This window comes from Sphaeramia orbicularis, chromosome 11 (genome assembly GCF_902148855.1).
Source record: "Sphaeramia orbicularis chromosome 11, fSphaOr1.1, whole genome shotgun sequence".
Classification (NCBI taxonomy): domain Eukaryota; kingdom Metazoa; phylum Chordata; class Actinopteri; order Kurtiformes; family Apogonidae; genus Sphaeramia; species Sphaeramia orbicularis.
Genome location: NC_043967.1, coordinates 51,368,763 through 51,395,271, shown reverse-complemented (window position 1 = coordinate 51,395,271; position 26,509 = coordinate 51,368,763). Strand labels below are relative to the sequence as shown.

The window sequence follows — 26,509 nt, the reverse complement described above, 5'->3', positions numbered from 1 at the left end:
CTGATCAATAATTATTTTTAATTAAATTAAACCATGCTATAGAAATATGAAGAGAATATTTTAGAGGTGCCATAGTGCAACCATGCTTTTGTAGCTGCTGATTCAATCTAGATTTAGTGTGTCAATGCTGCCTTCCAGAATAAAGATGATCTGTACCCTTGTCCTGTTATTAAGATGGCTTTTAATTAAGGATGATCTTGTGATTGGGGATTAGTTCTATTAACATGATGAAGAGCATCTGTGCAGATAGTAGATTACAATCTTATGTGCATGTATGAGGAGCAGAATTTCAGTTTGTATCAGAAGTAAAAACTTTCCTGGTTTCATTATATTTAAAAGTGCCATCTAGTGAGTTTTAAAATGTTACTACATGCTTGAGAGCGTACTGACTTAAATAGTGTTATGTCGCCATCTAGTGGCTGAGATGCAGGTTAATTGAAGATTTAAAGATTTTTTTTTTATTGCCAATTCACCAGACGCACAGGACATTGAAGACACGGAATTGAGATGCTGTTTCTCTCTTACATTGCTATTAAATGCCATGCAATTAAAAAAATAGAATGAGAATAAATAGTGATATTAAAAGATAACCTACATATAATAGAATATAAAATCAAACATGACATAAATCAAATCTGTTTATAATAGTGGTGGTGGTGCCATACATTAAAGATGAAGGAAAATGAGCAGGTGCATAATGGTACAAAACAACAACAGACATGACAATAGTGCAATGTCTTGATGCCCAGCTTTCATCATGGTACTCAAAAACATTTTACAGAACTTAGAAATGATACAAAATACATAAGAACATTGTGAAACAGAATAGAAAAGCACCATCAGTACATAAACAGCACAGGAAATAGTCTGAAGACAGTCCTCTACAAAAACTGAGGGATGTAGGGAACATGGAGCTTGTGATCCTTACATGATGATGGACAGGTCATATTAGGACCCAGAGGAAGGAAAATGATTAAATAATGATGTGGAGATGAAGGGGAAGGTGGGCAGTTTGCAGTTGGTGACATCAATTGTTGGAAGGGCTTTCACTGGGTTTCAGTAGTTTGGTTATTGAAGACAAGATGGCCTTGAATTGAGGGAACCAGGCAGCAAAACTCCAATGCTGTGATTTTTAAATTTCATAAACCTATATTCACAATAGAATGAAGAAAACATATCATATTATGGTTTAAACTGATAAAACACACGATTTTAATAAAATAAGTTTGCTTTTAATGGCAGCAGTGTGTCTCAAAATAGGTGGGTCAGGGCCATTTTTAATACTTCTGTAGCATTTGTCATGTTTTTTTATTTTATGATGTGCTACACATTTTCACCCAGGTCAGTTCAGACTCAGGCTCTTCTACTACAAAGCAATGTTGTTGTAATGGATTCAATATGTGGTTCAGCTGTGACAGTTTAAGAAGAGAAAAGGTCAGCGGCAAACAAGTTAAAGTCCACAATCTAGGTCTCTAACCCAAACTTCAGAAAACAGGTCCAAACACAGTGAAGCAATACAAGGCAGGTTCAAAAAAGTACAAAGAGAGCAGGCAAAATCCAAGATCAAACACTGTCCAATCCAGAAAAGGCCATCCTGAAGACAAAAGAATGCAAAAAAGCGGAGTATGAGGGAAACACAAGACAATCTGGCAAGGAACATGAAGTATATACAAGGGATAACTAAACATACACTTTAGACAATCAGATGTGGCAGGAACACAAGGGAAACAACATGAAAGACACATAACAAGCACCAACACTTACAAAATAAAACAGGAAATAGGAAAAACTTCAAAATAAAAACACAGAACTAACACATTTGCATTGTTTTGCTGAGATATGCAAGACCTTCCCTGAAAAAAGACATCATCTGAATGGGAGCATTTGTTGATCAAAAATCTCTATATCCCCCTGAGACCCGAAAGTAAAGTTATGGATTTTTACATTAAATAACTGCCTTGATTGGAAAATGTATGATGCAATTTTATATTAAGTAACAACATTTTGAAATTGTTTCACAATGCAGTTTTTTGCCTATGAGTGCACTTCTGCCCATCTTTAATTTTCAGAGACTGCTTCTAGAAGGTGCTCTTTTCATATCCTGTCATGTCACTGACCTTTTGTGTATTACTTCGTTGTAAAATGTTTCTCCTGCTGTTTCTTTTTAATTGTATATAGCCTTTGTTACCCTCGTCCCCCATTTTGTAAACCTACTGTAGCCATCAAATCTAAAATTACCTTATTGAAACCTTGAAATCTCTGCCTGATTGTGATAACAGAGCCCCCCCCCCCCTTTTTTTTCCCCTCTCTCTTATTTTAAAATTTTATTTATTGAGTTTTTATTCTTTTTTAATTATTATTATTATTTAGGTATTTGTTGTATGTATTCAGTACTGTTCACATGTCAGTATTGGATTTACATCAAGAATTGTCTTCTTTCTGGTAGGGTGGGAGGGAATGGAAGTCTTTTCAGTCACATTGCACTGTCATATTGTTGCCTGTGAAATGGCTTCCAATAAAGAAAGTTGTTTTTTTTAATGTTTAAATTACCTTATTTTTATGTAAAATGCAAAATTTGAACATTTAATATGATTTCTGTGTTCTATTGTGAATAAAATATAGGTTTATGAGTTTTGCAAATAATTGCATTCTGCATTCTTTTTGCATTCTGCATTTCATAAAATATCCCATATTTGTTGGTTTCTGGTTGTATAATTTCTAGGCTCCTTCATTTGTATGGCGCTCACCCAGTGGAACCATCTCCACCACTGATACCATCAACAGCAGATCTACCTGGGTCATGTTTAGGAGTTTCTAACTAATATAATAGGTTTAAAATTCAGATATCAAATATACTTGAATAATGAACATTGTATTACGTAAATAATAACATTTTTCTACCACTTGTACCAACACTTAAAATTAGTTTCTGTAAGCCTTTAAATGTGGCATAAAATCACCATGCCATATTCATCATTTTATGTAAACAGTATCTGGCAAACTCTGATTTGGAGAATTAGTCTACTATTGCGAAAATGTGTTAATTGATAAAAGATCTCTGCCAATCTGTTGAATCATGCACTAGTTATTTCCAGTTTCATTCCACTTGGGGGCAATAAAGAGCTACCATTCATGTCTTTTGCCAAGACTTGTGCCAGCCAGTTTGTTCTACCAACTCGGGATTTATAGGAAATCACGTGGTTGCTTGGTTTGTGTGGTGAATATGCCTTTGATAAACACTTGGGGTGCTGTTGCATTTTTAAATAGCATCATGGCACGATAGCAGCATCAATCACCCTCCCGCCATAATGCCACAGGGCTCCAGTTCAGGCTGTGTGGTGTGAGCTTAGACTTCTGATTCAGTATTAAGTCAAGTATTAGGTTGTAGTTTTTTGGTTAGAGAGTCACAAATTGAAGTGTAATAATACATCTGCAGTGGCTTCAGACTTAGTTTTCTGTCTGTTGTGCAAAAGTCTGCATGAGATTGTGTCTATTTTTAAACCTGCCAAGACACAGCATATTTAGATGCACAGAGTTTCAAATATCTGATGCCTCCTCTGTCTCAGATGAAACAAAATATGATGCTGTAAGCTGTGTAACTGTTTTGTCATTTGTCAGCTCAAGTGGGTTTCATATGCTCTCATGTGGCTCTGTGGCTTTTCTAACAGTTTTCACTTTTTCTCCACTCAGATAATTGTGGTTTCCTGTGGATCTGCACCTATCACGAGCTCTCCCTGAATGAAAGCATTTCCCAAAGAGAACTGAAAATACTGTTTCATACAACACCACTGCTGGAAACCACTTTTCAACCTCTTGGGATTTATTAATTACACTGGTCTACAATTTTTTAGAAATGATTTGCTTCGGAGATTAAATGTGCTAAATGTTACGTATTTTAATAAGACTAATTGGAAAATAAATGACAAAAGTGCCGGTTTGCTGATGTTTTCAAGGTACATGATAAAGTGTTATTACACATATATATTGGTTTATGTACATTTATATAATAGTTTTATAAATCTTCCACTAAATAGAACCTGTAAAGTGAATGTATTCTAATGTGCAGACAGTGTTTTGAAGTAGATCTTGTAGCTCTGAGACAAATATTCCTTTTGAGTCAAACCCATTCTCTCGTTAATTCTTGAGTTTCACATTTTGACCCAAGGTTGTATCTTGGAAAGTTCAGCCACCCAGCATTTTTTACTTGATTTTTCTTTTTTAGTGACTCTCATGTGGTAAACTTTCATTACTTTTATTCTAGAAGCATTTTCCTTGTAGACCAGTGATATTTTCAGCCTACTGAAGATAGTTTGCAAACTTGTTCTGCTGTCATCAGTAGGTGGCAGTCACGAGCAATGATACCACTGTTTACTGGGACTTTGTGAGAGTCACTAAATTTCACCAAGCAGGGTTGAGCATTTACAAGAAATCACATGGCTGATGATAAAAATGCCAAATCCAACCAACTGAGGCGCTGTCACATCCCTTAAAGGCTCTGTTACAGCCTGGTGTTGTAACTGATGCAGGATCAGTTCATGTCTGTACAGTTCTGCTCGTTGAACTCATTAACAGAATTCAGATCAGTAGTTTAGTTATTGCCTGTTACAGTCTGTGTTTGGCTCCCGGGACTTTCCTCCATTTATTATGAGCCCTGTGTGTTTCACTGAATGTTTTTTTGTTTTGTTTTGTTTTTGTTTTTAATGGAAACTGTCGACTACGCAATGCCTCACAAATAAGTAACCAACTCCCTGGGGAAATCAGGGGATTCTCACAACACAAAGGGGTTTACCTGACTATTAAACAATCCAAATGCTTTCACTGGTTCATGCCAGAACATTGAATATAACAATTAACACCTCAAAGAAACACACTAACCCTTCAGCTCTGGCTTATAAGAATCACTTGATTCCCCAATATCAGATTTGGTCCCATTTACCGGCTCATTTTTCAAAAATATGTCAAACAATATTAAATGAGGGGTGCAAAACAAGCTACGATGGTGTCATTTCTGTTGGGCGTCATGCTGCTTCAGTTCCTTCATTAGTTTTGGTTTGAAGAGTACAACAGTAAGTAAGTATCATGTTAGTGACGCTCATTCATCCTGTCTCTCTGCTTGTTCCATGTAAACAGGATTCATGTAAATAAAAATGTTCCATTATATTTGTATCTTGTTGTAAGTACACATATCATAAAAGGCTAAAGATGAAAACAACTGATTTCTGAAGGATGTCTTCTCTAGTTGTTGAATGACAGATGTAAAGTAAATTTGCCTCATTAGGAAGTCTTATTAGGAAAAGCCTGTATTTTGATCTGTCTGGAAGTTAGTAAAAGAAGAAATATCCTGTTTTGTTATTGTTGTTTGTTGCTGCTGAATTTTGAGCAGTTGTCCAAATGCTGATATGGACGTGTAACCCTGAAATATTGCTTGTCTCACCAGGGCTGTGGGTAATGCGGGTTACAATGGTATTCTTGGTGTTGATATGTTTTGTTGTCTTCTGTGCTAATAATCACCAAACGGCAGGACGGTTTCAGCATGCTTTATTATCAGCAACTCAGCACAACATACACTGCTTGCGCTCCACCATGGACTTAACTCTCATGTCACGCCAAAACAGGTCGTACTACAACCAATAGGCAGGAACCAAAATATTAAGAAAAGGCAAGAAGAAACATATAAAAGAATATATAATATAAACTGACTAAATAATTAATGAAATAATATGTAAATTACAACATAACAAATGTCAAAATAATAAACAAAAATTAATGATTTGGAAATAAAATAATATTCAAATTAAATGTTACAGACGTATAGATGTATATGGAGGGAAACATGCATACAGCCTGGTAGCCTTTGTGGAAAATGTATTGAATTATAATAAATACAGTGTGTGTCCTAAAGATACATGTACAAAGAAATGTTGTGCATTGGAATGCGGTCTGTCACATGGCACTGGGAATATTTAGAGTTCGGCAGAGTCCGGCAGGTTGGTGCAGTACAATGGTAACAGAAAGTGAAAGAAAGCAGAGACGGGACTTTCCAGCAGTGTTGTCAACTTGGCAGAGATGTGGTTCAGCAGAATGCATAACTGGTTTGGCAAAAACTCTAGGGCAATAAACAAGTCTGAGGTTTCAAACACATACTTATACACTTCAAAGAAACGTAGGTCTGAGCATTAATCTTTTCTGTTATACTGAAAGATACAGTGAACATGCCCATGATATGTATATCCTTTTTTTTTTTTTTTTTTTAAATTTCCTTTAACGTGCCAGGTTTTCAATCCATCCCTGCGCCGTCAGCCATTTTGTGTCCAGGTTTTGAGCTCTTACCCTAAGATGGCGGGTACCGGTTTTTACGTTCACCTGCTGTTGTCATGTGCAGCACACAACTGTGGATGAGAAGCAGCCAAGTTTACCACTGAGTCACCATACCACATGTAAAACTTGTATCTGTTTTTTCAACAACAATGAAAAACTCAACCGTATTTTATTAGCTCATCCTTTTTTCTTTTATAGACACCAACGAAAATTATTATCACACAAAAGAGCACACACACTTCTTGAGCTGATGTTGGAATAAAAGATGTGATTGGGAGCAATGAAGTATTAGAAGTTATGTAGAAACAAACAATCATTGGACGTGACTTAGGTAATATGCACAGATTGTATAACTGCATATCAAGGTATTTGAGTGACAAAACTATTGCATTTTGTACTAGTGCATTTTCTTCTTGCATCTTGAAACTACATTTAGCACCCCAATATTATGAATAATCACTATTGTGCTATTGTGCTGTAGACTCTCAAAAAATTAATAACAAATGTTTTTGTACTTAAAACTTCTCAAAATTTAGGTGAATTTAACTCTCACACCTTTGTTGCACATAGTAACCATTTTGTAGAAGCACCGATGGTTTGACAAAATGGCGACATGATGTTTCCTATTTCCTGTTACTGAGTTTGTTCTTGGTCGATAGAGGGTGATGGTGTTTGCAGGTAATGTTGCATATCACGTCATTGCATCTTTATGATGCATATCACCAGGCAACTCTCCAAAAAGCTTTGTGCCAAACAGAAACAAAAACATGCTGTCTGTTCGGGACTTTCCAGCTTGTGTAAAACAATGAAGCCAAACCTGTACCACATTTTAATGCACTCAACCAACTGCAGGCAAAACTAAAACTACATTAGATTATTAGATTATAGATAATTTAAAAAAAAAAAAAAAAAAAAAGGGCAAGCAAGGTAACATATTTACAACTGCTACATACCATATCATTTTAGTCTTTTGATTATTATTCACTTATTGAAGGTGAATCCCTGAAACCAAACACGAACTTTAATTTTTTTGCTTTGGGAATTAACCCTAAACTAGGGGCAGAGATAGTTTTTCGGTTTTTGGGCTTTTTTGCCTTTATAGGACTGAGGATAGTTGAGAGAAAGCAGGAAGCAAGATTAGGGAGATAATGGGGAACACCATGTGACAAAGGTCGCCCATACTGAGGGCCAAAACAGGAGATACAGTTTACCGTCAATGTGCTAACACGCCCTAAGACCAGGCCACACCTGCCTCTGTACTTTTGTTTTTGATTTGTTTAGTTTTATTATCTTTGCATCCACATATTGGCATTTAATCATTTGTGTGTGTTGAAGAAATGCTGAAACCTTTGTAATTATGTTAATGTCCTGAATGTGTAACACAAGCCAGAATATTATGGATCCACATGGTGTTTAAGTGACTTTCTGGCAGAGGTTAGGTGAAATGACCATGACCCAAAATGTTTGATACTGTTATCCAGTCTTCAGTTTTGGATGAACCTACGTATAAACCTTTGTTCCTTCTGATCATAAATGAAGGTTTATGGTAGTAAGTAGATGCCAGTTGTTATGTTTCACTTTTATACATCTTTACAAACTGCAAAGGCATGAAACTAAAACACACACCACGATTTAACCATTCAACAATCTTATTTATTTACAGATTCATCACAAAATTCAGCAAAAATGAAGAAAAATTCACAAAGTTCTGAAAGTGTTATTAAGTCCATATATATTGAAAATAATGTAAATATGAATTATTGGTTCATTCTTCAGTATTTATACAACCTATCTGAAAGTAGGCTAGTTGCTGTTGGACATTCTTTAACTCACACAGAAAACAGATATTTACAGAAAACCATATCATACATATCATCTGTCAAATTATCACTTTACTGAGGTGAGTTTCCCTCATTGAGACACTTCTCCCTCAGTTTGTAGTACACCCCCTTCATGTCCATCAGCTCCTGGTGAGTTCCTCGTTCCTGAACACTGCCGTTACCAATCACAATAATCTGATCTGCCTTCTCTATCGTCTTCAGCCTGTGAGCGATCACCAGCAGAGTCTGGTTGTGACAGTTGGCCAAGGCCTGTTGAACCTGTAGAGTCAGTGACAGAAATATTGTTTGAGCTCTCTATTTTTGAAAGCCACAATATGTCAGCGAAAGCAACAGTTTTTATTGTTGTTGGATAGATAGCTTTAACTGAATTTAGAACATTTATATATAGAAAAATAATGGAGTGATGATATTTATTTTTACTAACCCATAAAGACCCTAACAGCCACCAGCGACCAAAACCATCCACTGATCTAAAATTATTGCCTGTTGATCCATTAATCCTATCAATACATGTAAATAATTGTTGTAAAATGCAGTTTGTCATCTTTTCTTTTCATTTGGACGTTCATATGGTCCGTAGTGAACGTGGAAACACCGTCATCTTCTACAGTGTTGATTCACCAGTAAAACTCATGGAGTTGGATCAATGACAGTGGATGGAGACACTTAGTTTATGTTCAGTTAGTGACATATTTTACTGAAAAAGTCATTTTCCTTCAGTTTTCTCTGTTTCTGATATAATAATCCTCAACTATAATCTGAGCTTTTATGAACATCTACATGATCAGTGAATTAAACATTAGAAAATACCTCATTTTTACTGTAAAAAGCCAAAATACAGAGGGTAATTTTATAATAAATGGTGATAAATCACTTGAGAAAAGTTATATATAGAGAAAAAACAATTTTGAAACTGCCACATAAGTAGCACTGGGTCGTTATGGGTTAACATAAAATCACCAATGACCAGAAGCTCATTAAAAGCAGGATATATTATTATGTGATGGATCATATTTAAAATATAAAAGTAATGTTTGTCTGTTTTCTTATATCTTGTGAAATACATTTGGGTTAAATGACGGTGCTGCACTGTTGGTAATAACACATGTAGCACTACATTGGGAGTCAGTACATTTACATTAAATATAATATTCCATTATTGTTCAGAATTTGGCAATATTCTGAATTTGAGACATATTCCAAATGAGGAATATGAGGTCATGAGCATTTTCCGATTCAGGCATGTGGGATATGTCAACATTATTCTGGTTTTATGAGGATTCTTTGGACATGTACATTTGGTAAATGAAGTGACATTTGCAGGTTGTGACACATGACCTGTGTTTATGGTCAGCTGGTGAAAGATGGAGAAGATACAGTTGCGGAAAAACATTAAACCACCCTTGTTTTCTTAAATTTCTTGATCATTTTAAAGCCTGGCACAACTAAAAGTATATTTGTTTGGACAAATATAATGATAACAACAAAAATAGCTCACAGTAGTTTAATTTCAGAGCTGATATCTATCCATTTTTCATGGTTTTCTTGATAATAACCAAAATCACTTCAGTTCTTACATCAATAGCTATGGCATTGTACTGACAAAAACAGTGCTTTTAGGCATTCCATGTTTTCTTTTCTGTCTGTTTTGATCACATGATACACACAGGAAGTAGTACTTGATTGCATAACCATTGTTTTTGATGACTTTTGATGGTCTAATAATTCTTTCCACGACTGTAGAAGACCCTCTCTGGTAGAGAGGAAGGAATCCAAAGAAAAGAAGAAACACACCGACTGTAAAGTATAGTGACAGAGGATATAAACAGGTGAATTCACACACTGGAGTGTCTGCCACCACTCGAAAACTGCGATAAATTATTTTTGATGGGGGTATGCACAACTGTATGTAAACAGGAATATTAGAGAAATATTCATTTACATAGGCCATGTAAACAGCTTATTTGGAATATTGTCTTTTTCAGAATTAGGGAAAAACAATATTAGTGTTCATGAGAAGTAAACGCTTTGGATTAAGTGTACACACTAAACATGGATAAGAACTGGATGATATTTTTTTTTAGGGCAAGTTGTATTTGTTCCTTTTAACACTTTTAGCTCTGAAGAGTAACAACATGACAACTACTGAATTCTGTCAATGATGTAATAATCATCCTAATTACATCTTTGTATGATTTGTTTTCAATAAATTGATAATTACTGAAGCACCTCCCTATTTACCTCTTTTATGTTCCTGAATGTCCAAAAATATATCAAAATATCTAAAATACTGATCTTTTGGTGAAGCTTTTGGTGAAGTGTTTTTGGGACAGTGTTCATTGATTTATTTATTAGAGGTCGACTGTTACTGTATTTTTAATGGCTTATGTCACAACGATAGTTTGGAGCTGATTAACTGGCCAATATGCCTAATATTAAACATCACCCTCCATAAGCACAACAATTCCATTATTGATCTAAAGTATTCTGTTGGTCTATTTCTATGCCTATCTATCCATCATATTTAACCAATACCAATAATTTGTGTTTGAAACGTAAACAAATCTACAGACATCTGACCTTGAGGGCATGTTGTTTCAGAAGTACCAATAGACTGTACCTTATTTTCACTCTCACTGTCCAGAGCGCTGGTTATTTCATCCAGAATGAGAACCTGTGGTTGTCTAACCAGGGCTCGAGCAATGGCAATCTGCTGCCTCTCACTCTTGGATAACTGGCCACCCCCTTCACCCACCTCTGGAAAAGGGGCAATAGAAACCAGACACAGAGATATGAAGGGATTGAAACGTTACATCAAACTAATTATTGTAATCAACATTTCAGAAAATATTAAAGGAAATCTAATGGGTTTTTCCAATGCTGAGGAGCAGTTGTAATAGTTTACCTGTATCATAGCCTTTCTCCAGTTGTTTGATGAAATCATGGGCGTTGGCTTTGCGTGCAGCTTCCTGGATCTCTTCCAGTGAACACTCAGGAAGCCCGTAAGCAATGTTGTCTTTGATGGAACCAGAAAAGAGCACAGGCTCCTGGCTCACCACTGCTATCTGTTAAAAACACACAGACTAACCTTATTACATATATACATATATATGTTTAACAGACAGAATAAAAGTTCATTTTACATTTAAGTCATCCTGAATAATTTCGTAGCATCATTTTGTGGATTTTTAAAAATCATATTATTAAAGCTTTTATGGAAACAAAGAGACAAAAAAAAAAAAACAAAGACCTGGGAAACAACAAATAAATATGCTCATCAGGCTCCACTGACATTCTGATTTATAAAGTCGCCTTTTTCAGCTTAATATTTTCCTCATAATTACGCACATTAGATTTATATACTCAACAGTGTTTTGTCTCACAATATGGGAATTTGTGAATACAAGTTGCTTATGTGGTGTCCTGTATTCAGCTGAAAGTCCTTGTCTTATTCATTAGCTCATGAAGAAGAGCCATGAATTTGTTGACTTTGAGATGAATGCCTGAGGAAATATTATAAGCTCTTCCAATGAGTCTGGATCCATGTTTGATCACACAGTAAATTATAGATGAGCCAACCTCAATAGGTTCAGTCCTACTGAATTCAATGATGTATTGCAATGCAGACATCATAACTAAATCAAATCAACATATAAAAAATGACAAATACCTTCTTGTGAAGGTATCGGTGCTCATAAGATTTCAGCTGCTCATTGTCCAGTAGGATTTCTCCACTTTGAGGTTCATAGAATCGCTGCAGCAAACTCACACAGGTGCTCTTTCCTCCACCAGATGCACCAACCAGTGCCGTCACCTGACCTGGCTTCAGCTCCAAAGAAAATTCCTGAAAAAAGTTTACAGTTTTAATGCACAGTAGAGCTGCATGATTTAAGGTTAAAATGACAAACAGTAGCAATAAAAAGGTTCATTAACTGTCTGATTTATAAACATAATCCTTACAATAAATCCATTAAAAGTCCACTTGCTATTATAACCTCACCTGCAGCACAATTTTGTTGGCATATGAAGGGTAGGCAAAGCTGAGTTGGCAGAAGCTCACATGTCCTGTCACCTGGTCCGGTGCTAATTTTCCCTCTGTGCTGACCTCAGGTTTTCGGTCCAGGTACTCAAAGACTTTGCCAGCAGACCCCACAGAGTTGAGCATGTCACCAAATATGTAGGTAAGAGTCTAAAAGACAGCAATCATATGACAAAGATCAGTGGATTGTTAAATACACATAAAAGTCATTATAAAGAACGCACTGTTCTTTTTTTAAAGTGTAGAACTGGCTAAACACAGTATGTTTGGTTTGACATTATTTTGTTGTAGCTATGAGCCAGCTATTACTCTAAAGTCATCTGGTCTGAGCTTCCTGTGTAGTCTGAAGTGATGAAACTTCCTTTTCAGTCTCTACTGAAAACAACTTTATGGTTGGGTACATACATGCATATAACATTTATCAGCCACTTAGACTTTAATATAAAAACTCTTCATTTGTTGCATATTTGTCAGTTGCACATAAATGAAACAGACAAGGTTATATAAATGTATATTATTTATTGATGTTAAGTGGGTGAACTTAGTTGTATGTGTGTGTGTGTGTGTGTGTGTGTGTGTGTGTGTGAATAAACTTTACATATCTAAAATACTCTGGGTTTATTAGACCAGTGCATAAATCTTATCCTTGCTTATTAAACTGACAAATATGCATTGCACATATTTTCTTGATTTATGTTAATATGTAATCCAGACAGATGGAAATTCTATGAACACATAAATCTTAAATGTTAGGTTTTAATATTTTTTAATGTGCGCAATTTTCCTGTTACTCCAAAACAATGGTTCATGATTTTGTATGATTTTTGGTTGTTATGTTTATTAAAATAAGTAATATGACTGTCTTGGCTTGCCACACCTTTTTACCTGATTATGTAATGTTTACTGAGCTTTCAATACTTTCAGTTTTAGTAACTTCTATTGTGAGTTGCGACAAGCAGCAACCCAGAGAGCATCACAGAATATAGACTAAATATTGGCCTTACCCTGATGTTGTCTCCAAGATCTGACTGGTAGAGGATGAAAGAAACCAGGTTACCAGTGGTCATCTGTCCCCTCTGGATAAACAGTCTGCCATAGTACAACATTAGGACCTGCATGGCCAACCCTGTAAACTAGACAGACAGACAGACAAACAAATACTGTAAAGAAAGTCAAGTTAAACAAACACAGGTTAATCACTTTTAATAAATAAAAAAACAAACAAACTCCTCACCCTTCGTGCAAGCAAGTAAATGGCACCGATAATATCACGACGGGTCTTGAGCTTATGTGTGTCCATCAGACGGTTGCCATAGCGATGGGCTTCATATTTTTCAGTGTTAAAGCTTCGCACCAAGTGAATACCAGATACAACTTCATTTGCTGCTTCATTTGAATGAGCTAACGAGTCCTGCAATGCCAGGGATAGTCTCTGTGGGAATAATCAAAAACAGGGATGTAAGACTATTTATTTTTCAATTTTGTATTTTAATCAAATTAAATTAAATGATATTAAACAAAGTTGTGGTGGAATGAATAAAGTCTGTTTTATTGTATTGTATATTCTAAATGGTTAAATGGTGAAGGATTACCTTAATGTAATGGTGACTAATTGATATTTTACTTCAATTGGTTTAAAAATAAAAATTGACAACCAACAAATGTGTTTGACTTTTTTTTCAGATTGTTTTAAAAATATCTGCTGAATTAGTGTGTAGTGTATTTTTGAATATGTAATTATTAATAATACAAATCAAAAATTACTTGTTGGTACCAAACTTTGTATACATGCAAGTCTGTGGATCACACTGTCATTGCACTTGTTCCCTTTACCTGATAGTGTGTGTCATAAATATTCTGTATTAGACCAGTGATGGGTGTCTCCATTAACATAAGGAATGTGAGCTTCCATGAGAGACTCATCATCAGGGAGATCATGCCCATTGTCTTGATGAACGTCCTCAGTAGCACGTTGACATTCAGACCCACTGTTCTTGCCATCAGGTTTGTGTCTTTAGACAATCTGGATGTGATTTCACCTTCACAGAGAATGAGGAGAAAAGAGTTTTTTGTCTTTACTGTCAGGTTCTCTTACATGTAGCATATTCTCTTCATTATAAAGAAAAAAATATCCATACAGATTACATGTGTATTTCATTATGAGATTCTTACCTGTCTTTATGGTCTCAAAGAATCCAATTTCCTGTTTGATTAAAGCGCCAAACAACATGACTTTCATTCTGCATGTGTATGAACTGATGGCACACATTAGGAGGCCTCCTCTGCAGCCTGCACTGGCAGAGCTAATGGGTCAACAAACCAAAGAGGAAGTCAGACGGAGTAAGCAGCAGACACATGATGGTGGCTGAATGTAGAATAAACCACTCTAACATACCCTCCTAAAGAGTACAGGCCCATGAAGAGGAGCGCAGTGAAGAATTCATTTGGCTGGTACTGACTACCAAGGATGTCAATGACTCTCCCAGTGTAAAATGGAATGAACATCTCACCTGAGGAGACAATCACACAGTAATCATGGCACATGTACCAAATACAGTTACACAACTAGCTGTCAAAGAGTATTAATTACACACAGCAAACAAACTATTAAAATGCAATTAATTAAATTGTTTTTTTTACCCTTTGGGGTTTTACCCTTGGCCATAGAGGTATTGTCATATCTTGTGTCCTTGGGTGTTGACCTTGACCTTCTTTGTCAAGGTCAAATTTAGGGTCATCACATCAAATTTGGCCTTTGACAATGGTATCGACATGATTACTCTTTACCAAATAAACCTATCTCCTTCATGTTTGGTATTCAGGTGCAGCTCAGGAAGCTTTTGGATGAGTTGTTCGGGTATTGACCTTGACCTTCACTGTCAAAGTTAAATTGTGGTTGACACATCACAAGAGCTGGATGACCTACACTTTCATATCCTTCAGGGTCAGGTGCAGGTTTAGTCATGGGGGAGATGTAAAGCTCATAATAGTAAGTGCAAAGGTCATTATAATAGAACACAGAAAAGTGAAGAAAAAGTGACTTTTTCAACTAAATATATAATTTACTGAACATAAAAGCAAGTGTCTACAACCAGTCATCTAAAAACATGGGTTTTACTGGTGAATCGCAGAGCCTCTGAACGTCTAAATGGGTAAAATATGATGAAAAGTGTCAAATCTGTGACACTTTATTTTACATGAATTATTTACAGGTATTGACAGAGCTAGTGATTAACAGTTTATTAAATATTTTCCATCACTAGATGCTTTTGACTGAAGTCTTCAAGTTAAGTGGCCAATATATTTATATTCTATAATTTTAAGGTCCATGGCTTTGATCATGCCCTGTTACTCATGCCAGCTTTTTTAGAGGAAGAAATCATCATCATCATCATCATCATCATCATCATCATCATCATGCATTCAAATACTCACAGAGGACAGCCAGAGTCAGGAATATAAACCCTCCAAACAGCAGTGGATACTCGGGTTTGCATAACCACAGGACTCTCATAAACAGTACTCGAGCCTTTTGCTTGTTCTTTTTACCGGCAGCCTCTTCATCAGTGTCCGGGAGAATGACTTCCCAAAACAGAGCAGCGGCCACCGACGCGCCGGTGCTCATCAGCCAACACCACACATCCAGAGCCAGGCCACATCCACTCTCCTCCTGGTACACCACTCTGGTCCCGGTCTCAAACACCGCCGGGAGCGCACTGTGCGTTACAATGAACCGAACCGGAACCGGTGTGAGATCTCCGAGAGTAAACAGAGTAACGGCAGTCAGTGCCAAACACCGGAGAGCCGCGGTCAGCCAAAGACGCGCAAAATATCCAAAGACGCTCAGACTCACCGCAGATCCCGATGCGTAAAATACACAAAGGTCGACGATAACTGCAAGGGTCAGAGCAAGGAGTTTACGTTGAACTGAGGCTGTAGTCCCTTCCATTTTACCGCTGATACACGTCCTCGAATGACCTGCTGCGGTGCGGGAACTTTATTTTACTGCTTATTTACTTTCAGTTTCATTTTCCTGCAGCTGTAGGGGTTTCCCTTAAACACATCTTCATAACAGCCCATACAAATACACAAAACTATCTGAGATAAACATGTATAACAGGTCCGAAACATGGGTTAGTTTATTCTAATGTGTTATTATTACCACCAGTTAGACTGAACTACAAATGCTTTATGTAGAGGACAGTTCTGTCATGTTGGTATCTGTGAAGACAGTGGGACAGAAAAATTTATCATTCAGTGTCAGTCTTCATGGGACTTATATTTTTGGAAAACGCTAGAACCCTTCTTAGACTTTTTTTTAACATCCAAAAATGAATATGAGCTCATAAAACCAATGCATCTTTTGTGACAAACATAATATTCACCAAAGAGGCTTAAACAAGGTCTTCAATAGATTTGATCAGTGACTTAATCTGCTATCAAAACGTGTTTTGGACACATTCTGGTCTAAAATCAGTTTCAGTGGTTCCTGACACATCTCAAAACACATAAATGTATAAATGTTTAGTAGGTATTTAGGATATCTGAACAGATATTTGAAAACAGTGTTTTGCAGTATATTCCATTAGAGTATGTGTGTGTTCTTTCACATAAATACTGACATTACCACCACAAACTGATACAGAAAAAGCAAAACTGGTGCATAAAAGTGCAGGACATTAATTGATGCTCAACATTTCTTGGGAGATAAACAAAGAGGATGAACTGTTAACTGTATAACCATAGTCAAACATGACAAAGAAGCTTAGGGTATCAGAATTTTATTGATCAATCTGCCATGGAAAGATTTGACGATAATGAGCTGAACTGTTTATTTTTTTCCCATCATGTAGTTCAGTGACAGTGGATATTTAGTTAGCTCGGCCCATCATCATGTTAAGAAGAGTGAAATGTTATTAACAGGTATCTGCTATGTCTTAATATCTCAGAGGTTTATCAACTTTTAAATGACACAAATAGACTTTACATTTGAGACAGCTTTATGAAATATAATGTGATATTTTTATTGAAAGTATTGGTTAAAATATTCTAACTGATGTTTTTAGTGTCTAAACACTTCTTAAGGTTTTGGTTACTGTCAGTTGAATGAACTAGCTGAGTGTGTTCTGCACAACAGTGACTTGACAGAGTAAAGACAACAGTATACTGATCACTGATCAAAAAAAGTGGGTAAATCATTTCCCAGAATGACTTTCTCCTCTGTGCTCTGTTCATCTATGGTGACAATGTAGGCCACTCCGCCACTGGAACCATCACGGCTCATCGCCAAAGACAGGGCTGAAAGAGAAAGTAAAAGGACAGCTGAGATATAAGGAAATTAACTATTTGAATGATAAAAATAATTAATACATCATGAAATATTAAAATACAAGATCCATCAGAATCCAAGGCTTCAACAATCCAGTTATGAATAACATAAAAAATCTGCATTTTGTGTAGAAATAAACTTACTGTTGGCAACAAACTGCTGGCACTCCTCCTTGCTCATGCCTTTACGATATTCAGCATCAACAAACCCATACACATATGAACTTCCAGAACCACCAACAGCAAATGGCTGCCTGGTCAGGAGACCATTTAGGGTTGCAAACACCTGAAATGTCAAAAGGCAAAAAGGAAAACCAGGTAATGATAATGTCGTTCTTTGTAGCCACATAAACCTTAAAGTCAGGTTAAGATATTTAAACCATCTTGCAAAACTACACCTCCTCCTACATCTCCTCTATAATCCAGAGAACTTTATCAGAAGTTGTAGAGTAGCCTATTTTTATCATAACATTTTAATGATCTTTATCATTTAAAACTTGATTCTCCTTCATCCTAACTGCAGATAAGACATGTGATTACTGACCTGCCCTCCTTCTCTCCTGTCCCAGCCGGCCACAATGAGATGTGCTGAAAGCTCCTCCTTGTACTTGTATGAGATGTTCCGCACCAGGGTGGCAGCTGAGCGAACCTGAGGATCTTCACCGATCTCAATACTGACACAAGAAGACAGAACATCATGAACTCTAACAAAGAAGTTAAAAAAAACAATATGTTTGATGATTTATAATATTCAAAATTTTGGAAATGGAATCGTCTCTATTAGAGGAAGACTATGTATGTACTATGTATCCCTAAGTCTACTGTTAATGTGCATGTACCTGTGAACATCCAGCTGGTAGTTGACAATCTCTGCAATGGTCTGAGCATCTGCTGCAGAGCCTGACAGAGCACAGTAGATCTTGTCATGGAGGGGAGACAGTTTGTTCATTACTCTGTTCACCACTGATGCTCTGAAAGGAGGAGGAGACCATGATGGAACAGATGGAACAGATCATATGAGACACAACAAAGACAGTTGGAGAAGTCTGAAAGTCACTACTGCCACAACAATGACAGCATAAATGCAGTGGACAAACCTACCCTGCTGATACTCTGGAATCAGACCCCAGCACAACTCCCCCATTATATTCTATGGCAATGATGGTGGTCTACAAACACAGGGAAACAAAACTATCGGTTTTATTACATTTGATCCGCACATGCGCATTCCAATTCATCAAATGTCTTCAATACACAAAAGTCCACTTACACCAGTTTTAACCTCCTCTGACAACCATTCTGGCCCGGTTTCTCCCAACATGTTGTGTTCTGTCCTGGAGCCTCACTTGACCGATCTGATGAAGTATCGACGACGCCAAACGTAAACTGAAAAGTTTAGTCGAGTCCAACAGCTTTCATGTAACTCTTATTTCCTTTTTACTGCGTATAAATGTATTTAAGTAATTTGATTCAAATCGAGCTTCTGTTATTTATCAGACGGACTTCACCTCTTCTGTAAATCGAAATTGAAAGTTCAGTAGTCCCTCCTGTGCCTCTGCAAAGTGCGCTCCTGCGCCGAGTGCGTAATGCGCACAGCTCTTTTCACTGAGGAACTGGATCTTCTACGTCTGCTGCAGACTATGTGATAGGATAACTGGACAAAAGCCTTAATACATGTCACCCACATTCTTCATCGTTTGTCAATAAATGCCTAAATATCATTTAATTTAATTTTAAATAAATAATGGTATTGTGAATATGACTACATTGTCTGAACCTATTTTTACAATGGAAAAAAAAACTGGTGATTAAAGCCTGTGTTAAACAGTTTAACCTTATTTTTTGAAGGACTGTGATTATTATTGCTGTTTTTTGTGGACAGGAGTAGTGAGGAGTAGGAAAAGTGGTAGAAGTTCTAGTATACAGGGCCCATGTAATGTCTGTCAATCAATCAATCAATCAATCAGTCAATCAATCAATCAATCAATCAATCAATCAATCAATCAATCAAACTGTGTTTCTAAAGTGCCAAATCAAAACAAAAGTTGTCTCATGACACTTTACATTTAGAGCTGGTATAAACTAGACTCATAATAATTCAATTCACAGACACCCAACAGATAATAAACATTTTGTTCATATTTGACCAGTGACGATAAATGTAAGTTTAAATCACTGAACATACTTCACAGCCCAGAACTCAAGTTAAGAAAAGGAGAAAAAGCAAGATGTTTTTGGCAAAGCTTTATCTTTATTTTTTCCCACAAAACTACTGTGCATGATTTTTAATAGCATTCCTGGTAATAAGAGTATGGCTCATCGTGGCTTCAAACGTCCCAGGTCACACTCTCCTTTATGCAGTGTTATCAAACTCCCATTGGTGTTTGGAGGGCAGTCACTCATCATGGAACTTGGGTAGCTTGTCACCAGGTACAACCACATGCTCCACTCCTGTTTCCGTGATCACCACCAGGTGAGCCACGCCCCCACTGACGTTGTCTCTGCCCATGGCCAGAGCAAGAGCTGGGAACACAGGAAGACAGAGACGAAGCAAAGAGAGAGCAGATGAGGAAGGACGATCCATGGAGGATGAACTCAACATGCACAGACACAACCACCCAGTCATCAAAATAAAAAATGATTTTTAATTCACTCTGTTTCTGTTATGTGCAAACAGAAGGCTTTACACTAAAGACAAAAACACATACTATGGCCATTTTCAGGCAGTTCTAAAAATTACTTTGACAAACATAAACCTCCTGACCAAGAAAATACAATCATCTGATGAGTTTTGGTGCAAAAGTAATATAATATAATATAATATAATATAATATAATATAATATAAGATAATATAAGATAATTTAATATACCATTGGTGGCAAATTGTAGGCATTCGTCTTTGCTCATGTTTGGTTTGTATTTAGCATCAACGTAGCCATAGATGTAAGTGCTGCCTGAGCCTCCGATGGTAACTGGTTGACTGATTAACATCCCACCAAGAGACACGACATAAACCTGGAGAAAGATAAAGACATAAAGTATTATCATGTATAATCATTTTACATCAGTAAATGATGCACCTTTCATTTCTGGTGTTGTCAGTGCGACTCACCTGTGGTCCTTTTTTCCTGTCCCAGCCTGCTGTCATAAAACCAGCCTGCAGCTCCTCTTTGTTTTTATAACACAACTCTTTCAACACTGATGCTGCTGCTATGACTAGTGGAGGGCTCTCCATCTGGACACTATGGGTCACAAAAAATCAGGAGGTGAGATTGTACCAAAATATTGAATATTCTGCTTCCTCCTGTCTATTCCTATGTGAAATGGTATTTCTGTGCAGACAGGTACATAGTGTTTGTCATGTGTGCATGCATGTGTAATATGTTAAACAGTCCTATATGTGGCACCTGTGGAAGGACAGGTGAAATTTAGCAGCTTTGATGACAGCCTGGGCGTCAGCCAGTGAGCCAGCCATGCAGCAGAAGATCCGGTCATGAACCTGAATCACTTTGTTGATGGTCTTTGAGGATACATATTCCCTAAAGAGAGAAAGACAACAAAGACATAATGCTGTTAGTTAATCTGAAGTTCTCAGTACTACAAATGTGTCTACATGGATGACTTCAACATTTTACTCATTTAGTTTCCCATGGATTCATTGGTCATAGGCCATTTTTTCTCCCATTAGATAGATTTTTCTGAATGTTAGCATTTGTTGCAATTCTCCAAATTATTCAGAGTAATAGTCCTTTCAGATGTATAGATACTCTGTTGTGTTACCATGTCCCCAACTCTGTCCTAATAAAAGAATGGCCTCTTATTAACACATCAGTAATGTTTAATTATTGGTTTCATTCCATCACTTTTCACAATAGGAACTGGATGCAGAGTGCTGTCAGAGTCTGTTCTAAGACTACTATTAGAAAGCAGAGTGGTGCAGTGGAAGTGTGCTGGGCCCCCAACCCAGAGGTCGATGGATCAAAACCATCCTCTACTGAGATCTCTTTCCTCAATTTCCTAAAGATCCAAAGGATCTATAAAGTTCTATCTAATCTAATCTAGTCTAATCTAATGGGCTCCCTGTCAGAACCCTCTACACCCTATGTGAACAGGAGACTGTGAGAAAACTGGGCAGAATCCTTCAGGATACTGTCCCACCCTGTTCCCTGAGTGAGACCCCTTAAACCCAGGCCCAAAGTACAGGACACAGAGGAGACATACAACCGTTATATACTGTACATGGCTATCCAGCCCCTTAACTCCTCAGTCACCCAAATTACATTTAAATAAATCTCATATATGCAAAGATATATGCACTTTCACTGCAAAAAATTGCAGTGACACAACTATATATTTAAACTGGTGTGTTTTATTTTTTTACTGAAGGACTCATGCTTTCTGGATAAATAAAGTTATTTCAGTTGAACTGAACTAAACTGACAGTGACAATAGCTCTGTTCATTCCGGCTGTATTTCTGATGTATGGATGGCAAGTATTGATCAGATCTACAGTTAGATCACACTGTTGTTAAAATACTTAGCAGTATATTTGAAAGTTTGAATAACTACACACAATGTTTGGTAAAATGTTATGGGAAGCTCTTATTGTTTAGAGCTGAACACACTGTGCTGTGAAAACATTACAGATCTTCTTGCTCATTTGTAACTTGAATTTGTGAAAACATCTTCCTAAAAAGTGTTTTGTCACAGCATCCTCACCCTCCAATAGAAGCCCTGGAATCTGACCCAATCACAACCCCTCCATCAAATACGGCTGCCAGGATGGTGGTCTGGGTCAAACAAAGGAGGAGACAGCAGTGATCATTAGAGAGGTTTAGGAGGCTGTACCTTTTATTCATTTATTTATTGTAAATGGTTAAACTGTAACATTTTTAGTATGGCACATGATAGGGGATTATGCATCATCCCAGGGATGTCCACTCTATCCATTCACTCAGACTGAATGCAATCGAATTGAATTGTGGGATATGAAGTTCTCTAGGGGCGACTTTGACAAGTCACTAAAAATGAAAGTGTAGGTTTAGTCGTACACTTATTTATCAAAACATATTTAATGTTGATGTTCGATACACCTTCTACAAATGTACCCACACATACACTCAGCCGATTCAGTGGACGTAAGTTCATTTTATTTTGGGTACAAATCAAATATGGCATCACCTGTTCCATTCACGGACCCTCTTATCCATCATTTTACGCATATTAAGCCGCAGTGCTGCATCAGTACTAAAACAGCCCATAACAGTGGCTCGGTTCGGTTTACTCACCCCTGTGCTGACTCCTTTGACTTGTGAGTCCAAACAACGCTTCTCCATTTTTACGTCAAAATCGAAAGAGAAGCAGAGCTGACGTTCTGAACAGCGACCTCAGGCGCACCGGGACGCGCACAGAAGCCTCAGACCGCTCCGGTATGGCGCTCTCAAATATCCTCGAAACTCCAGCTGCTGGGTTTAATTTCGACAACGTTGTAAGGTATGGGCTTCTTCTTATGTCCTTAAAAACAAACTGTAACAGTAATGACCAAAATGAAATGAAACTGTAGGCTTCAACTTTCATCGGGATCAAAAGTGAAAGTAACTTTTTCCTGCTTGTTAGTTGAACCTCAACGCCAATATTATGAGGATGCGTTGACTTTTAATATATCTGTAATATAAAGTAGTCGTCAGTAGTTTTAAACAGACTGCACCTGTGACCCCCCCCCCTCCTCTTTATCCTTTCTCTCTCTTCATAGAAACGCTGCATTAGAGGGTCTTTTGGAAGAGCAGCCACCTAAACCTCTGAAAACAGGCACCACAATAGCAGGCTTGATTTTCAAGGTAATGGATATGATGATGATGATGATGATGATGATGATGATGATACTTGATGAAGACTGCAAAATCTTGATTTCACTACATAAAAGACCTCTCCAGCCTGCACAGGACATGAGCTGTAGTGTCAGAAAATCAAATCTGGAAGACAAGCATATTTTTCTTGAGCCATCAGTTCATATAATAGCATCCCTCAGTACACCAACATGTATTCACCATAATGCATCACAAAATATAACTTTGAAGATACAGTTAATGTCTCTACAGCTCATACCAGGTACATCCATGTAATATGAATAACCTTTGTTTGTGTTGGTGCAGGATGGGGTGGTGCTGGGAGCAGATACAAGAGCAACTTCCAGTGAAGTGGTGGCCGACAAGATGTGCGCCAAGATCCATTACATTGCTCCAAATATATAGTGAGTTCTGCAAAGACAATTATGGATAAATCCACCCACTGTGAATGGTCAGTGTCAAGCTACATATGTCATTTGTTTCATATTTGTTTTCTATACACTTATACTCTTCTTCAGAGATTTTCTACCCAAAATGCTCCACACTGACCCCTTAATAACTGTTTAGGTTTGCTACAAGTAACAAGTGGAAATGGAAATAAACAATTCCTAAGTGTTTTCCTGTTCAAGATGTGATTGTTGAATTCAGTACATGCAAAATAAGCCATCAGTCTATCTCACTATCTGTGTATTCCCCAGAGTGACAGAGAGCTTTTATTCCCTCACAGTCCTCTTACTCTGTCCTTTTCTCTCTTCCAGTTGCTGTGGAGCAGGTACAGCAGCAGATACAGAGAAGACCACAGAGCTTCTGTCCTCCAACCTCACCATCTTCTCTCTGAACAGTGGGAGGAATCCTCGCATGGTCATGGCTGTCAACATACTCCAGGACATGCTGTACAGGTCTGTGTTCCACGCTTCCCCCTGTCTGTGAATGAATGACACATTAGGCAATATTAAGTAAAGAGTCTGATACTCTGTAAACTCTCACTTCATCATGCACATGATTTTGATCTTTCCCTTAGGTATCATGGGAATATTGGAGCCAATCTTATACTGGGAGGAGTGGACTGCACTGGAAATCACTTATACACAGTGGGACCATGGGGGAGTGTAAATAAAGTGCCCTACCTTGCAATGGGTATGCCACCTAATAGTATAATCCTGTAAAAACATATCATTCACTTGTAACACTGGTGTAACATATTCATCATATTACTGCCATATGATTTTGTTCTTGTTATAGTTATACACTTATCTCTGTCTAAACCACTACATTCATTATCACAGCTGTTCTTTATTTTCGTACAGTTTAACATGCTGTTCTATATATAACAGAGCTTTTTCAAACAAAGTATTTGCAACAGGAAAAGTAAATGTTTCCACTTTCTAGAATGATTATTAGATAAACAGACCTACACTTATATAAAAATATCACATATTATGATTTAAACTTTATATGTATTGTCAATATTAATTAACTGTAACTGTTAACTGTCTTTTGTTTACTTGAAAATATCCAGTTTGTGATACAGCTGAGTTTGTTTTCATGCAGGATCTGGTGATCTGGCTGCTCTTGGTATTCTAGAGGACAGATTCAAACATGATCTGGAGGTACATCACCTGAGTAGCTGCTGCCTATTGTGACAGTGACAAATAAACATGATTATTTAGATGTGATTATAAAGTTAGCAGTACCTTTGGGTCTTATTGCACTAGCGTGAAAAAGAAAATGGCTCTTAAACTTGATTTACAAAATCTTCTCTCTTCTATTTCTTATTTTGCATGTGTCCATTTGTGACTCTCTACATCATTTACCTAAACTCCCTCAGCTGGAGGAAGCCAAAGAGCTGGTGCGTGCTGCGATCCATGCCGGCATCATGTGTGACCTGGGCTCAGGCAACAACATTGACATATGTGTTATCACCAGGAAAGGAGTTGACTACATCCGACCCTATCAGGAGTCAGCGTACAAAGACACCAGGTAAGAAAATATGTTTATGCAAGATCTACTGCCCAGATGCATTTTAAAAAGGCATGTCTCCATTAGATTATGTTGTAAGTAGTGAATACATTTTGTCTGTCCCCACTTTTGTGATTAACATCCAAACCCTTTTGTTTTTTATTACCACTGTTATAATATATCCCACAATAGCAATGCAGCACAAACCATTTGGCCTAGTTATTACTGTCACATTTCAACACTACCTTCATTGTGTATTTTCTATACAAGGATGCTGTCATAAATCAATAAAGTTTTCTCTTTTTTTTAGGAAGATTAAATATAAATATCGTCCAGGCACAACCCCGGTTCTGACACAGAAAGTCGTCCCCTTAAAGCTGGAGGTTGTACAGGAGACTGTGCAGCAGATGGATACAGCCTGAGACATGGAAACCACACCAGCACTACGAGGAACTGCTATAAATCTTGTCCTAAATATTTTCATTGTCATTATGTTTTCTGCTTTGCTGCTGTGCTTCTCTGGGATTTCTTTGAACTGAATAAACGTTTACTACAAACTATGATTATCTATGTGTCCAGAATGTTTGACTGTTGTAATTTGTTTCTTGTATTATATCAATCCCCAAAACAGCTGGTAATAAGATAAATCTGTGATGATAGCATTGTGGAATCATTTGCTTAATGTCAGAAAATGGGATGAATAATACATTTTTCTGTGAAGTAAAGTCAACAGAGGTTTAAGGTGACTTTTGGATGCTGATTTACAGTGTATGTGAAGGACTAATCTATCATGTAGCATGAAAAACATCAAAAAAGTTACTGGTGGATTTGAATAAAAACTGTTAAATTATAACTTTGTAAAAACCCAAATTATGAACTCAAATTTTGTACAGTTTTGACCCTGAATGATGAGCCACAGCAAAATTAACAGGGAGTAAGTGGTCATAAATTGGCAGAATAAAAAACATCCAGAATCATAACAGGTTGCGTGGAATGTATAAGTTTGAGAATCAGATTTCTTTTTGTTTTTCTTATTTTGATTATCAAATAATGTTTATATTTATACTTTGGTTTTCTGATGAGGACAGAATGGTAAGGTTGTGTAAATGTTCATTTTCTGCACGTCAGAAGGGTTTATTTATAAGCTGTCCAGGTTACATGGATGACAATAAATGTA

The 26,509-nt window shown here is 37.0% G+C and overlaps 4 protein-coding genes across 4 annotated transcripts; 1 reads left to right on the top strand and 3 right to left on the bottom strand.

Moving 5' to 3' along the window:
- Window positions 1–7,949: 7,949 nt before the first annotated feature.
- Window positions 7,950–16,192, bottom strand: tap2a (transporter associated with antigen processing, subunit type a). The gene is made up of 11 exons (XM_030148094.1): window positions 15,634–16,192; window positions 14,594–14,708; window positions 14,371–14,501; window positions 14,032–14,237; window positions 13,433–13,630; window positions 13,203–13,331; window positions 12,160–12,348; window positions 11,830–12,003; window positions 11,065–11,224; window positions 10,780–10,916; window positions 7,950–8,417 (listed from the first exon to the last, which is right to left on the bottom strand). The coding sequence occupies exons 1-11, from the start codon at window positions 16,145–16,147 to the stop codon at window positions 8,211–8,213; spliced, it is 2,160 nt and encodes a 719-aa protein (XP_030003954.1). The 5' UTR covers window positions 16,148–16,192; the 3' UTR covers window positions 7,950–8,210.
- Window positions 16,193–16,963: 771 nt separating this feature from the next.
- psmb9a (proteasome 20S subunit beta 9a) lies at window positions 16,964–19,112 on the bottom strand. Its single transcript, XM_030148095.1, has 6 exons — window positions 18,797–19,112; window positions 18,628–18,695; window positions 18,366–18,497; window positions 18,071–18,200; window positions 17,671–17,812; window positions 16,964–17,496 (listed from the first exon to the last, which is right to left on the bottom strand). Exons 1-6 carry the CDS (start codon window positions 18,845–18,847, stop codon window positions 17,369–17,371), a joined length of 651 nt encoding a protein of 216 aa, XP_030003955.1. The 5' UTR covers window positions 18,848–19,112; the 3' UTR covers window positions 16,964–17,368.
- A 643-nt stretch (window positions 19,113–19,755) lies between these two features.
- psmb12 (proteasome 20S subunit beta 12) lies at window positions 19,756–22,951 on the bottom strand. The gene is made up of 6 exons (XM_030147144.1): window positions 22,816–22,951; window positions 22,247–22,317; window positions 20,935–21,066; window positions 20,640–20,769; window positions 20,398–20,542; window positions 19,756–20,049 (listed from the first exon to the last, which is right to left on the bottom strand). The coding sequence occupies exons 1-6, from the start codon at window positions 22,861–22,863 to the stop codon at window positions 19,922–19,924; spliced, it is 654 nt and encodes a 217-aa protein (XP_030003004.1). The 5' UTR covers window positions 22,864–22,951; the 3' UTR covers window positions 19,756–19,921.
- Window positions 22,887–25,895, top strand: LOC115428264 (proteasome subunit beta type-7-like). Its single transcript, XM_030147141.1, has 8 exons — window positions 22,887–23,020; window positions 23,280–23,364; window positions 23,680–23,777; window positions 24,132–24,272; window positions 24,395–24,510; window positions 24,925–24,983; window positions 25,202–25,353; window positions 25,643–25,895. The coding sequence occupies exons 1-8, from the start codon at window positions 22,959–22,961 to the stop codon at window positions 25,752–25,754; spliced, it is 825 nt and encodes a 274-aa protein (XP_030003001.1). The 5' UTR covers window positions 22,887–22,958; the 3' UTR covers window positions 25,755–25,895.
- Window positions 25,896–26,509: the final 614 nt, after the last annotated feature.

Coding starts and splice junctions, on each gene's coding strand:
- tap2a (XM_030148094.1), bottom strand. CDS start 16,147: ATGGAAGGGACTACAGCCTCAGTTCAACGTAAACTCCTTGCTCTGACC. Junction 14,238..14,370: donor CTTTGAGACCATAAAGACAG/GTAAGAATCTCA, acceptor TTCTCTGTGAAG/GTGAAATCACATCCAGATTG. Junction 12,004..12,159: donor CCAACAAAATTGTGCTGCAG/GTGAGGTTATAA, acceptor AACTTTTTTCAG/GAATTTTCTTTGGAGCTGAA.
- psmb9a (XM_030148095.1), bottom strand. CDS start 18,847: ATGTTGGGAGAAACCGGGCCAGAATGGTTGTCAGAGGAGGTTAAAACT. Junction 17,813..18,070: donor ACAGGAGAGAAGGAGGGCAG/GTCAGTAATCAC, acceptor TTGACATTTCAG/GTGTTTGCAACCCTAAATGG. Junction 17,497..17,670: donor CCAGCAGTTTGTTGCCAACA/GTAAGTTTATTT, acceptor TTTCTCTTTCAG/CCCTGTCTTTGGCGATGAGC.
- psmb12 (XM_030147144.1), bottom strand. CDS start 22,863: ATGGAGAAGCGTTGTTTGGACTCACAAGTCAAAGGAGTCAGCACAGGG. Junction 21,067..22,246: donor TCCAGGGCTTCTATTGGAGG/GTGAGGATGCTG, acceptor TTCTCTCTTTAG/GGAATATGTATCCTCAAAGA. Junction 20,050..20,397: donor CCTACAATTTGCCACCAATG/GTATATTAAATT, acceptor CTGTGTTCCCAG/CTCTTGCTCTGGCCATGGGC.
- LOC115428264 (XM_030147141.1), top strand. CDS start 22,959: ATGGCGCTCTCAAATATCCTCGAAACTCCAGCTGCTGGGTTTAATTTC. Junction 23,778..24,131: donor TACATTGCTCCAAATATATA/GTGAGTTCTGCA, acceptor TCTCTCTTCCAG/TTGCTGTGGAGCAGGTACAG. Junction 24,511..24,924: donor AGTGCCCTACCTTGCAATGG/GTATGCCACCTA, acceptor GTTTTCATGCAG/GATCTGGTGATCTGGCTGCT.